Source organism: Apostichopus japonicus, chromosome 4 (assembly GCF_037975245.1).
Source record: "Apostichopus japonicus isolate 1M-3 chromosome 4, ASM3797524v1, whole genome shotgun sequence".
Classification (NCBI taxonomy): Eukaryota; Metazoa; Echinodermata; class Holothuroidea; order Aspidochirotida; family Stichopodidae; genus Apostichopus; species Apostichopus japonicus.
The window spans coordinates 24285609-24300394 of record NC_092564.1 but is presented as its reverse complement, the minus strand read 5'-3'; the positions used below and the strand labels follow the sequence as shown (position 1 = coordinate 24300394).

At 38.6% G+C, this 14786-nt stretch overlaps 2 protein-coding genes across 6 annotated transcripts; both read right to left on the bottom strand.

Moving 5' to 3' along the window:
* Positions 1-1020: 1020 nt before the first annotated feature.
* LOC139966887 (monocarboxylate transporter 7-like) lies at positions 1021-7526 on the bottom strand. 2 transcript variants are annotated; one of them, XM_071970345.1, is made up of 5 exons: positions 6376-7526; positions 4896-5109; positions 4396-4542; positions 2821-3792; positions 1021-2102 (listed from the first exon to the last, which is right to left on the bottom strand). In XM_071970345.1, exons 2-5 carry the CDS (start codon positions 5071-5073, stop codon positions 1954-1956), a joined length of 1446 nt encoding a protein of 481 aa, XP_071826446.1. In that variant the 5' UTR covers positions 5074-5109; positions 6376-7526; the 3' UTR covers positions 1021-1953. The 2 variants fall into 2 exon arrangements, with proteins under 2 accessions (XP_071826446.1, XP_071826445.1); XM_071970344.1 differs by having other exon boundaries at positions 4896-5093.
* Positions 7527-8261: 735 nt separating this feature from the next.
* On the bottom strand, positions 8262-14761 carry LOC139966886 (monocarboxylate transporter 7-like). Of its 4 annotated transcripts, none has more exons than XM_071970340.1 (5): positions 14200-14761; positions 11447-11640; positions 11043-11189; positions 9706-10677; positions 8262-9013 (listed from the first exon to the last, which is right to left on the bottom strand). In XM_071970340.1, exons 2-5 carry the CDS (start codon positions 11622-11624, stop codon positions 8871-8873), a joined length of 1440 nt encoding a protein of 479 aa, XP_071826441.1. In that variant the 5' UTR covers positions 11625-11640; positions 14200-14761; the 3' UTR covers positions 8262-8870. The 4 variants fall into 4 exon arrangements, with proteins under 4 accessions (XP_071826441.1, XP_071826440.1, XP_071826443.1 ...); XM_071970339.1 differs by having other exon boundaries at positions 14242-14761; XM_071970342.1 differs by lacking the exon at positions 14200-14761 and adding an exon at positions 12594-13092.
* Between the last annotated feature and the right edge of the window lie 25 nt (positions 14762-14786).

Genomic DNA, 14786 nt, shown 5'->3' with positions numbered 1-14786 from the left:
GACAATCTTCAAAGAAGTTATGGATGGAAAAAAAAATGGGGGGAAATTCTTCGTTCTCATGCAAAAGTGTACATCTGGTTGGTCATTTCAAGCCCGAGAAGTGCCATTTCCGGTGATCTGGAGGGTATAAAAACCCAAAATTTTCTTGTACGCTGCGCGCCAACCGATGGTGGCGCTCCGCTTAGATAGTAATTCGCGCCCCCCGGGTTAGAAAATCCTGGATACGCCCCTGGAAAACAACCTTCACTGATAGCAGTATTTTTTGAACGGTCTACTACACATCGCAATTAATTTTGTAACTATATTCGTCCTTTACAAAGCAAAGATTGCGACACGTTACACTTCAATCCAGTATAATGATGTCATTACCCATGAAGTGCCAAACTTCAATAAGTTGAGATTTAATTAACTAATCGATGGTGCAGAACAAATAATAACATATACTGTTTAACATATACTAACATGTACTATAACATATACTATTTATAAATACAAGATATCTGTAAGAATACAAATCTAAATCACTGAGATAAATGGATAGCAGAAAATTATGCAACGAATCTAGTTACCATAATTAAGCTAGACTTAAAAATATGGTTGTGCAGTGTGGGACGGGTGGGATTGGGTGGGGGAGGCTGAGTGTGTAACCAAAAAGGGTGTTACTAAAACGAATGACAATTGCGTTACACATAACGAATGACAATATGTTGTACACACTAAAAAATTGCGTTAACTAAAACGAATGACAGTAATGACAGCACAGACATTTGCTTCAACTGGATATCACAGTTCAGACTTCGTGGGTATCTAGATCTAGTATAGTACGGACAAGATAAAAACGCACCTTATAGCAAGCGAAATTGTAAGTCTGATTTTAAAAAGTAACTTTAACGTCATTTTTTCGATATTAATTGTTAGAAACTAACAATACTATAATCTTGAAACGGAAGTTCAGTTATCTTTCTATATAAATCTACAGAGGTAAAAAGCACAGCACTCAAGCGCATTCTCACACAAATCTTTCCTGTGGTTTCTATCCGTAAATTACACCAAAACCCTACAACCACGTAACATGCGATTTTCCTCAAATCATTTTTGCGCAGAAAACCAATAACCGCATTTACTCCACTCCGTTATTCATTCTATCTCTTCTCACCACCGGCCTTCGTTGTCATTCGTTGTCATTCGCTGTCATTCGCTGTCATTCGCTGTCATTCGCAAATGATAATTTACCCTGTACAAAGTCAATTGTCATTCGGTCATTCGCTGTCATTCGTTTTAGTTTGTCCCCTCATTTCTAATAATTAATAAAACCTTAACAGTGTGAAAGATTCCGGTATTCAGTTTGCCTCTAGCTGAGATAAAGGTTAATACGAAGAAAAAGTGAATGACTCCCGATTGAAAAAAAAGTCTAAGAGAATATGACTTAGTCTTTATTAATTACGTGTTTAAGTGCTATACATTTGGGAAAATCTACATAGAATACCCGCTTGTTTCATTAACTGCAATCTTCTGTCGAGTACTATTTGATAGGGTACTTGACAAGTTAAAGAAAACTATAAAGGTTTTTACATGCATATTCATTCATGCATATTCATATCTTTAAGATGATTGGTGTGTGAATTGTCGAGCAATTAAATTATATCCCATAGTATTAACCACTACCACGGGTCTCCAAGTCTATGTTAGACATGTTTTGAACAGATCTGTAACTCGATATATTATAGCCCACGTCCAATTTTTTCTTCTGTTTCGATGGTTACGATCTCTATTATTTCGGTTCAATCCAACCGTTATGTGTTTTAACACCCCCCCCCCCCCCGTTACCCTTTCAATCAAATGCATGCTCATTACCTACAGTTGCATCAATAATTCATCCAGAGTGCAAAAATAGCAAAACAAATCTCATATCTGTACTATATTTGTAAAACTTTGGGTATAAGATCCTGTAAATTATAAACGTTCGGTTTCTCCTGGCTTCTTCATTCTTAGTCGAAGTGGTGACAGTGTCCATCCAAAAGCAACCACGTAACTCAAAAAGGATAGGACAGTAAGACAGCCAAAGGAAATACGGTAGGATCCAGTCAAATCTACCACAAGGCCTGGACAAGAAGAAAAATATTCATTGATAGTATACTATTTATACCTTTCTTATACTGATGGTTTCGTAACTGCCGTGTAAGGAATTCAGATCTTAACCGTGGTATAGGGGTTATGTGGGGAGGTCGGTCATGTAGTCAACTTAGAGTATGCCAATGTGTATATCTCATAAGGAGGGCGTCGAATGGGATAGTAAAGTTACACCGAGTTAGGTACGTATGGTTCAGATGGGTGTAATTAGGCTTATTCCAAAACATGAGCTGGAATGTCACTTGTTTAGCATTATTTTTTGTCGAAGTGTTGAAAGGTTATCTACCGTACAACATCCCGCATTGTAATATGTGTTATCAAAATATTTGGAAATGAAGAAAAAATATTTGGCACCAAAACTTCCTCCAGATATTCAATCTCGCTTGACTTTCTAGCACGATTGAGCTTGTACTTAGGAAACTATTGCTATCATTGCAAAAGATGAGTAGACCGGTAAAGGTATAAGGATTAGAAAAGTTTGGGTGAGGGGCTTGCTTCTCCCTTCCTTCCCCCTCCGGCACTTAAAATGATTGAAATCTTAGCCTATACGTACTTCATTGCACACTTTATGCAGTACAAGAGTGGTCATACGAAGAGAGACAAGAAAATATATATTTAGGGTAAAGCTTGCCATGTGCAAACGACCCCTGGGCCACACCCCTTCTCAGATTGTCCTTATGTTAATAATACCTGTAGTTATACCGCCGAGCTGGACCATTATTCCCCACAGTGTATAGAGAGTAACCACGGTAACCTTGAAATGATCGTCACAGACACATGACGGTATTAGACCCGAGTTCGCCGATGACATAACTGCGTATGAAAACCCCGTCAGTGCGGCGACGACTGCTAAAACGTGGAACTGGTCGCAGAAGAAACTAATCGTATAACTGACCGTTATTAGTAGAGATGGCAAGGCAAATCCTAAATAGACGTCCATTGCGTACCTGGAGAAGAGGAGGATACAATATAGCCTGCCGATGATGCCAGCTACTCCCCCTATGGTCGATAACAAAACAGCTTTTTCAGATATTATACCCAAATATTCACCGTAAGGGATTAAGAAAACAGACCAGCTTCTATAGCCATGATCCTGTATACTGGAGACAATCATGAACAAGAATAAAGCCGGGTGATGTTGAAAGACGCCGTAGAATCGTATGAATAATATCTTTATGTTTTCAATATTGATTTTAGAACGTTTGACGTCACAATTTGTGTTATCTCCATTTTCTATTCTTTCATAAGGACGTCTTCTCATGTCTGATACTTCAAAATTTGTAAGTTTATCGCTAGTGGTAAGAGTTTCAATTCTTTCCGCTTCGTCCAAATTTGTTTCTTTTTCTGGCTCTTCGTCAATATCATCGAGTGCGTCATCTTCATTTGCAAGGCTATAGTCCTCTTTGACCTTCTCTTCTTTACCATTTTTATTTGAGGGCAGCATTGCACCAGTGACTATCAAAGTCCAAGACAGAGCACCGAATATCAGCATTCCAGTCCTGTCTCCAAATGATCCCATAAGGTACTTCAAAAGAAAAGGCAATACTGCAATTCCAACATTGGCGGCCAATCCAGTCACTGCATAAGCGGTAGCGAAAGATGTACCAAACGACTCTTTGAGAGGGACAACTGTAGAAATATTTATCAGCCCGAATCCAATTCCTGTGGAAAAGGGCATAAATAAAGCAATTTAGAGATACCATACGAATAATACCACTACGCAGAACTATCCCAAAACTGATCGCAATGGCATAACGGTGAGGATTAGTGGCCATCTATCTTCGATCAGGACTGACCAGAGGAGAGGATCGGAGGAGGTTACATCCTCGGGACCCGGGGGCAATCAGGGCGTCCTGGAAAACATTGGATAAATAATAATATAATTCTCATTTTCATAATATCCTAATAGGAATAGGCCTAGTGTAACTGGGGAAGAGGTGACAAACGGTGTACGGTTATATTCCCCGGGATCCGACCAGTCTCTAGAAGCGATCGCGCTGTCCCCTTTTTAAGGTAATCAAAAGAATAGCAGACTGGTAATGGGGAATCCGTTGCACACAGTAGGTGTAAGTATATGTTCCACAGAATTTAACTCACAGGCTCTGACAATATACGTATAACAAATGCAATCGTATATAAAAGCTCAAGTTTACACGGAATGAAGAATGTGAGTTTTAAAATCAAAAGCAAGACTATGACCAACTTTCTCTTGACATACACACGCGCGTACACGCAATAAAACAGTATCTATAACATAAACAGTACCAGAGCAGGAAACCAGTAGAAATAATTGCCATATTTCTGAGATATTCACAAGACCTCTGATGACGTAAGCGGAGCCAGCCAGCAGTCCTCCCAGCATAGCAACAGATCTACAACTCATCTTGGTTAGTAGAATCCCTGCGAGCGGTGCTGTTTGTGAAAAAAGCAAGTTCAAATGTCGAGGAGGAAGTGGAAATTTTAATAAACAACAAAGTAGAAATTTATGAATGATGAGAATGTTGACTTTTGGTAAATCGCAGAAAACAACTAAATAAATAACACGAGAAAAAATAAAGTAATGAAAGGTAAAATTGTATAGTAGTATAGTTGCAACTTTCAAACGAAATAATCAAATGAACACGATAGAATCGTCTTACGTTTGAGAAAGTATTCGAATTTTCGAGTTTTAAATCTGAACGAAAATTAGGTAAATTATGAGATACAGTTGAAATTTCTAATGTCCCAATTGGTTTAGCGTAGCACTTTCAAATTTGCAGACTTACATATCAGGTAGCCTGCTCCACTCTGCAAAGTAAACGCCCAGCCTACAAGATAATGCTTGGAATTTAGTTTTGTTACTGTATCCATCAGGATAACACCGTAAGACTTCAGTGTACCATCCAGGAAAAAGCCGTACGCACATCTTGCGACAAATGATCGCCATTGGTTTAACGTGAACATATCACGATGAGTGATTCCGCCTGCAGATTAATACAACTTTACAAGAAAGATGGATTAAATACAGAGGTTAGATGGTTAAAATATCATGAGAGGTAAGTTGGTTAAAATAAAGAGGTACGCTGGTTAAAATATAGAGTATAGTATGTCGGAACGAAAGCATCAGTTCGAGATTGATCCAGGAAGAGGCTCCAATGCAAAGAAATCACACAGATAGAGTATCAAGGCCAAAAGTCATTTCAATTTGTGAGCGGATGATGGAAAGTAGAGAATAAGATATGCAACGAATGTGGTCCTACAAATTCTCTGCTACACTGGATTGACAAAGTGTTGTGTTAATTATCTTGAGGACGTGTAAAAAGTTCAGCTACATTAGCCGAAAGTATTAAGTTACTTGAGTTAACTGGATTTCATTATTTATTTTCTGGTTTATTGTCTTTTACTTTTTGTTTTTTGTTTATTGATACCTCCATTTCAATTTTGCTGAATCTGTGAACTATTCTGCTATATAAATGTTACAGATTCATATTCCGATGTTACTTAATTCGATTTTTAAAATACTTTTAAAAAAATCAGGTATTCTGTTTGCTTCATAAGTCTTTCAACCAAGCATTTTAATTTCACAAATACAAAGTATGAGTTTGCTCTGCAGAACAACTTTCATATAGCTTTTCCAGTACAAGTTCAATTTCATCATATAAAAAGATCCCAAATTTTAGCACTGTCAAGTAGATTTTCTGATTTTTCTATACCCCCAGATAGTTGAAAAGGGTTAATTTGAACAAAACTTATCTCAATGTGCCTGAGCATTATAGTGGAACCTCCACCACTTGACATTGACCATCAATCCAACTATTTTCTTTCTTCATTCTAGCGTATTGGAAGATATACTGATAGCAGTAAAGCTTATGTCCAAGATTAACAATAGTAAACACATTCAAAACAAAGTATTTTTTAGTAGAAGAAATGAGTTTGATCACTATAAGCATATAAATAGTATTTTGAGTTTTATTTTCATATTTGTATTTACAGTGGCTGTTGTACTTTATTGACAAAAACAGATCGAAACTGATTGACAGCTTTTCTGTTGTGAAAATACAGAGAAATGTTTAGTGTAGATTTTTAAATACCAACGCACACACACACACACACACATTTGCGTTCCTGCGTAGGCAACATAACTAATTAGGATCTATACATCAGTAGACATTCTGAATATTGCTTTCCTTTGAAGTAAATAGAATCCCCAGCCCTTCCATCTACAGAACTCTATGTAATAAAATGAGTAGAAAAGTTTGCACTTACCCCGAGTTCAAATGAAAGGATATTCACTTCGTCAATGTTTATTTGGTACTCGCCGCCGCAACATAATGAGCCGGTTTGAAAAATTCGCTGCAATATATATACGCCGTCCAGTCCTTGTGAGAGACTTGTCATGCATTATACATCAATATATATATAGTTTCAGTTCACTCAAACGTTGCGTGTTTAGTTTACTGATTGAATATATACACAGAAAACACGTACCCTGGGAATATATCGAAATACAAAATGACCTCTTCTTATCATAGCTGCACTTTGGTTTTCTATACGGTGTGCAGTCAAGCCAGGTCAATTATAGTCAATAATAGTTTCAGAGGATACCAGTGACCTTATATATGCCTGTAATTGCAAATTGACTTCCTAAACAAATGCATATACAATTTCGCAAAAGATATAGGTTTTGTCCAGATCTGGGACGTTAGAGCCGGGCGATGCGGGGGATGGGGCCGGGAACGGTTCCATAACATCATTGAACCGCCTTCGGATATGTGAATTCATTTCTTAATGGATAAAGTAACCTAGATAAGTGGTTAATTACGAATTCCTGTTGAGGTTCTTTTCAATGATACAGTACTGACGAAATTTAAAGATAGACTAATGTTATATGGAATAGTTATGTTGAGTTAAGACCTAACTGAATTTCACAACTACGTTATAAGTTAACACTTACGACTGGATCTCTAAATTAAATCCATGTTTTTCAACTTCTTCATTTATTGTCAGCAACCGGCTCTCCTTGCCCTCTTTACCATCTCCCCTTACCCTATCCAACTTCCTCCATGCCATCCAAGAAAAACTTCGTAAAACACGTATACGCTGAATTATGTGTATAACTCATGCAAATCCCTTGTCTATTTTATACATTGTAGACAATCGTGGGTATTATTTTTAAAATAAATAAGACCAATATACCAACCCTTTCAGCAGCAGACTCTCCCTTCCCTCGCTATCCCTATTCGACTTCGCCTATGCCCCTCAAGAAAAACATACTAAAACACGCAGACCTATATCCGCGGATAACCCATGCAAATTCCTTGTAGAAAACCGTAGCCGATCTTTGTAAAATAAATAGGATCAATGTACCATACCTTGTGTATTTTCTGCTATCCTAAGGTCATTCTACATAACCCCCTAACCCCCCCTTCCCCCACCCCCGCCTTTCCCCTTGTGACAATCAACATTCACGATGTACCATATTGCTACATACTAAAACATATATGCTGAACCGAGGTGTAATAGAGGGCGAGCTGCTAGATATTCGATATCGTGATTTGATGTCTGAAAGTGGGGGGCTGTGGGAAGGTCTAAGGGGAGGGGTGTCCCTCTTTGAGAGAATTTTTATTTTTATGATTATTTTTATAGACCCCTGGATGTAATATGGTGCAATATTTATATGTTTTCCCCAGTACCAGTTGTGAATATGAAAATTTTATTATGCTGTCTGCATGAAGGTGTTGCCTGATTTATTCGGCGACATAAAAACAAATCATTTAAAAAAGAACAAATGGTCAATCTTATCGTCAATGAAGGGCTGGCCGGCACCCGTTGATACTTCCATAAGTGAAAATCCGACTAACAACTTTCTCATGTTTATACTATAGTGTTTCTGTCAATGCTCAACCAAGCTGGATAATCTGAAAGGGTATAGGCCTATCACATTGAATACTACTAGTTGTATGCTAGTATACTATATAGTGCGTTACTGATTTAAATAAGAATCATCACAATGGATCGAACTTTCTTACAGACTGTGTAATGACATTATAAATAAGTGTAAATGTATTGCACAGTGGTCTATAATGCTGTGACATAGCCAGCCAAATTACCGACCGAATCGGATAAGAAAAAGCCAACTCAATGTCTGGGAATTATTTGTTTCTTTTTTCTTGTTTTGTGTTTCAATTCTATTGAATTTTATGGGGGAAAATATGAACTATTAATCAAGTGAAACATTTCAATCATATAAATATGACTGTAGTTATTAATTCCGTGTACGGCATTCGTCACTCAGAATATCAAATCCCTCTCTCTGCGTAGCAAAAACACAATGTAAGAATACACAAACATTCAATATCATCGGATCTTAAATCATTAAAATCGTAATCCGAGCATTACGATCTATATACAAACATAAAGGCAATGGTAAGCTTAGTGAATGGTTGCCAAATCAGCGGGGAAAGTCGTTTACGTTATACAAAACAATGATGAAACTTTGCTGTCATCAAGTATATTTTTATTTTCCTCAAAGGGAAAAGTGCTTGTTGTCCACCCCCTCCTCTACCCTACCATTCCTCATAAATCAGAGCATTTAAAACAACTGCAGTATGTTAGTGCCGTCACATGTTCACACCTTAAGTTAAGTTGACGATAAATTATGGACCACCTCTGCCTTGTTCTCAGTGCACCCTCTCCCGAAACAAAAATTGCCGAACAAGTACCAGTTTTAAGCATAATATGGCTTTTGATTTCTGAACAGTTCAAATAGTTTCTCCTGGTTTCTTCATTCTTAGTCTCAGTGGTGATAGCGTCCATCCAAAACCAATCACACAGTTCAAAGTGGATAGGACAGTTAGACAAGCAAAGGAAATACGGTAGGATCCAGTTATATCTACTACAGCACCTGTGTGGTGGAATGAGAGGTACTTAATGAGACAGAAGTGTTTCGTATATTATCGCACTTACTAGCAAAAGTTTACGTACCATGTCATATTAGCTTAACTAAAGTTGCTTTTGCAATTAAGCTATTGCATGTCAATATCCAAATTTGAACGGACAGTGTGGTACACCTCATAGTATACGATGAAATACTTTGCCGTTTAATAAATTGTTTGCAATCAAATAGTTTTCCTTGTTGCACTGGCTCATTATGCTGCGATACATTTGTCAACATGGAGTCAAGCCCTTTGCCAGACTGGGACACAAACTGTTGTGCCCCCCCCCCCCCTCTGTCTGTGCCACATACCAATCTAAAGATGGCCGCAAAGTCAGCCTCGAAGTCAGCGGTACCTTCAGTCGCACATTGGCTGGAATGTGCAGTTTCATATTGCCTGCCACCATTATGTGAAATAAACCTTCGCAAATTATCGGACACGAGTATTGTGCCCTTCCTTAAATTGTTGGTGCCCATTCTTAAATTATTGGTGCCCCTTTCTAAAACTTGTTGGAGCCCCTCCTTAAATTTTTGGTAACTAAATTAGTGCCCGTCTAACAATATATGAGCCTGCATAGAACTCAGGGTCCTACTGTCATGATAACAACACTTATTGCTAGGCTTTCTTTTATTTGTATGGGTAGAAATTATATGCTACTTACCTGTAGTTATACCGCCGAGCTGGATCATTAATCCCCACAGTGTGTAGAGGGTAACCACGGTAACTTTGAAATGATCGTCACAGACACATGAAGGTATTAGGCCCGTGCTCGCCGATGACATAACTGCGTATGAAAAGCCCGACAGTGCGGCGACGACCGCTAAAACGTGGAACTGGTCGCAGAAGAAACTAATCGTATAACTGACCGTTATTAGTAGAGATGGCAAGGCAAATCCTAAATAGACGTCCATTGCGTACCTCGAGAAGAGGAGGATACAATATAGCCTACCGAGGAGGCCAGCTACTCCCCCTATGGTCGATAACAAAACAGCTTTTTCAGATATTATACCCAAATATTCACCGTAAGGGATTAAGAAAATAGACCAGCTTCTGTAGCCATGATCGTTTATACAGGTAACAATCATGTACAAGACTAAAGCAGGGTGATGTTGAAAGACGCCGTAGAATCGTATGAATAATATCTTTATGTTTTCAATATTGATATAAGAACGTTTGACGTCGCAATTTGTGTTATCTCCATTTTCTATTCTTTCATAAGGACGTCTTCTCATGTCCGATACTTCAAAATTTGTAAGTTTATCGCTAGTGGTTAGAGTTTCAATTCTATCCGCTTCGTCCAAATTTGTTTCTTTTTCTGGCTCTTCGTCAATATCATCGAGTGCGTTATCTTCATTTGCAAGGCTATATTCCTCTTTGACCTTCTCTTCTTTACCATTTTTATTTGAGGGCAGCATTGCACCAGTGACTATCAAAGTCCAAGCCAGAGCACCGAATATCAACATCCCAGTACTGTCTCCAAATGATCCCATAAGGTACTTCAAAAGAAAAGGCAATACTGCAATTCCAACATTGGCGGCCAATCCAGTCACTGCATAAGCGGTAGCGTAAGATGTACCAAACGACTCTTTGAGAGGGACAACTGTAGAAATATTTATCAGTCCGAATCCAATGCCTATAAAAATGTCCAAAGTTAACCGAGATAGTAATGAAGCAGAATATATGTGATAAAACAAAGTCTATGTTGTAACGAGTTTAGCTGCAACGTTGTTACCCAGCGTTAATGTAATGGCAGTCACGGTCAAATGATATATCATATAACGAGTTTCTACACCACACCTCTTAACTGTTGATGTTGTACAAAATCGTGTTATTCTTTCAGGCCAATCTAGGTTACGAACACCTTTGTTTTCGGTTTACTTAAACACATTATTTTTGTGCAGGTGATAGGTAGTCGGTTTTTCATAGGATAAACAGCCAGTATACTTGACTGCATACATTGCATAAAGGAACATTAACTGTTAGTTAATCAAGTCTTACCTGAGCATGAAACTAGCAGAAATAATTGCCATATTTCTGAGATATTCACAAGACCTCTGATGACGTAAGCGGAGCCAGCCAGCAGTCCTCCCAGCATAGCAACAAATCTACAACTCATCTTGGTTAGTAGAATCCCTGCAAGCGGTGCTGCGAGTAAGCATATAACATGGTAAGAATTCAAGCAGTCTTGAAACTTCTATACACAAAACGTAAAATTTAGTGAAAAAAAGTACTCTGCTCTAACGCCTATAGCAACAGTGATGACATGCAATGAGACTTATATAGCGATGTTTATTACACCGTGAAATCAGAGGGCGAAGTTACCCCCACTGAACCCTCTCCCTCCTGCCCACTTCACCCATATACTTACATACGCACACACATACACTTCGTTGTATACTTACATATCAGATAGCCAGCCCCAGTCTGTAAGGTGAAAGCCCAGCCGACAAGGTAATGCTTAGAATCGAGTTTTTTGACAATATCCATCAGTATAACGCCGTAAGACTTCAGTGTCCCATTCAGGAAAAACACGTAAACACTTCTTGCGAGAAATGATCGCCATTGGTTTAACGTTAACATATTCAGACGATTGATTCTGTGTGCAGATTATAATAATATGAATAATAATAATATATTAAATATTCCATATACTCGCCTCGTATATGATAGGCGTCGTGCCGTTCATAGCTCGATCGTGGTGATGACTCCTTACAATTTCTTATAATTCACGTCTACAAAGTGCACGTTCCAACGAGGCAGATGAAATGCATAGTAGAATATGTAGCCTCCATATACCATAAACGCACACACCTTTAGCACGGTTTAAAACGTTTGTAAAAGAAATTTGTTATTTATTAAGTTCTATGATGCAAATTTTGTAAAGGTTTTATCATGTTTCAAGTCTTAAATTTTATGATATTTAGTTTCTTATTATTAAAGTGTCTTACTATTGTGCTTCTACCATGAGCTGAAGCAGTCTAAGCGCCGGCGAACCGTACTATACTCATGGATAACATAATGCAACAGGACTTCGAAACAATGCATGGATAACTCGTATATAGACTATTACAAACACTGCAAAGTTCATATAGTACATTGAGTATCAGACAGCAACAAACGGTTCACTATCTTTCCAAAGTAATCGTTTTAAGTCAACACGTGTGCCACGAAAACCATGTCACTGCTTGGACAACGTTAATAAAGTAACATAAACATGTGGAACGAAGATAAAAAGGCTGCCAACTTATGACGATGTATAGCTTTACTTAACCTGACCATGCACTGTGTCCTCAATCAATATAATATATGAGTTATTTCAAGTATATGTAAATCTTAACAAAGGAACTGGTATTTATTAAGTTCAAATTATTATTATTATTAATAGTTAGGTTCCTTCTCCTCAGAATGGAGGAAGATGAGTTAGACCATGACGTATATAAGCTAGTTTATACTTTGACCTCCTTCTACAAACATTATTGGAAAGATTTTAATCGAATTCGCATGCCTAAGTTGAATGCGAATTTATGCTGTATTTTAAGAAAGGTATACCTATCAAAGAAATATCCTGGGCACAAAAACCAGACAACTTGATCCACTTTCAAGCCGAGAATCCTTACATCGAGACTGGTAACGTATCATAACGATATTAAGTCAAGTTAGTTTCTCGAGCCAGTGTGAAAAAAAAACGATTTGGTTACTGAAAGGTTAAAGGTGAGCGATCTACTTGCATCGTGGTTGTGATCGTTTGATGTTATGCCAAATTAATGCATATAGCACGACTCCCTTGGAAACGAAATGGATACTCACATGATCTCATGTGGTAGTCTATTACATATAAGGTTAAAGAACAACGTAACGTTGAAATTGCAACACACGAGAGACAACTTGTTGTGAACTTTTGTGGTCAACAGCTGTTGAGTATTGTCTGTTGGTTTCTATTCATTCCAATAATTTATTTACTGTGGAATGCATGTTTTCTTTTACTTACGCTACTAAGGTAACGTAATATCAATAGATCCATAGAAAAGCAAGGGCGTAGGAACCGGGGGGGGGGACTGAGGCGTCAGCCCCCCAGTGAAAAATATGGGGGCGGAAGTATCATTCCGCCCCCCGCCTCGCAAGTCAGAAAACCCCTTTTTCACTTCTATATCCTGTATATCAGGGAGTGATCGAATCTAATATAACACTCAAAAAGTAAAATGATCTGTCATGATTTTTTCCAATCTTATTCTCAACATGGTGATGACTTGTTTGTGCGATTGTGGATAATCATCAGTAAGGAACTAACTGCCCTTGGTGCTCAGAACATTTTGGCAGAAAAAAATCTCATTTGGAGCACCAAATTGCATCTAAGGCCAGGTGAAAATGCAAAATTATTTACAAAATGGAGTAGGTGTTGAAGTGTGCTATATTGCACCAAATTGCATCTGAGGCCACCTGGAAATGCAAAAAAATTTTAAAGGGGAGGGGGACACCCCCTCCCCTTAGTTCCCACCCCCAGGCGGGCCATCAGTCTTCAGCCCCCCCCCCCCCGCTCGTACTTCCTTCCTACGCCACTGTAGATAAGTGAGTTTGATTTAACTTGATATGCAGTTTAGGCATACGCAAACCATTTCTTCGGAACCCAATGAATCGTCCCATTTGAGAAATTGTGGTAAAATGGGGGGGGGGGTGGGGTGAGGGGTTGTTCAGATTTTTTTCAACTTTTGAAACAATGTTGAAGAATTTTCGCCTGTCAATAGGTTTCTTGTACCGCATGCACATGTTATACATTTATACATCCATGTACTGTATACTATGGGCTTTTCTTTTAGATTTCCTTTCCCCTGAAGTATACGTGCAACCCCCCCCCCCCCACCCCCTCACATCTTACTGGCGATTCCAAATTCATTGGCCAGATTTTACAGAAAATGGATAGTACATTGCAGTCTCATTACACGCATTTCACGGTTTACATGTGTTGTTTTTCAACTATGCCTATATGGGCCTACACCGTTCCATAAATCATTCTGAAAATGACCTCAAAAGATCTTGAAAGTGCACAAAACATCTAATTTCATAAATACCCCAGTAAACTGTATACATCTTTATGAGCGCAGGTTTACGAACAGAACTATAGAGTTTATGTCAGAAACTTGAGAAGAGTTTAACTTGCCATCGATATCTGCACGTATTTATACCCATTAGCTATGCTTACTCGGTCCTGTCCATAGGTCCTGTTAGAAACTCAGTGGTCCTGGTACAATGTAATTTGTAAGAACAGTCACCAAAGATAGAGCTTGGCCTCGGCAATCAAACGACTTAACTGATCCACTCTCAGCCCAAGACCCCTTAACATCAGGCGGAGTGTATAGCCTAGTGGTTAACGCCGGCGTCTCCCACTCATGAGATCCCCGGTTCGATTCCCCGCCGACAGCAATGTGTGTCGTCTGGCAAGGGTGTTGTTCAATAACAACTTCCCGACATGGACGTTAAATGGATGTGTGCCGAGAGATTGGCTACGGTCAGCTTGCGAGTCTATAAGCCTCCATGGCTTCTTTCGCGAGTTCCTGCTTGCGGGAAGATCACATATACATACATACATACATACATACATATACATACATACATCTAGCTTGTTATATATGTGGTAGAGTGATCATGACAGTGTTACGTCAAATGTGTGTATCACGAGTCCCTCAGAAAGGAAATAGAATATTTCACACATGATCTTAGCCAAAAGGTCAGGAAGGTAGTTTGTAA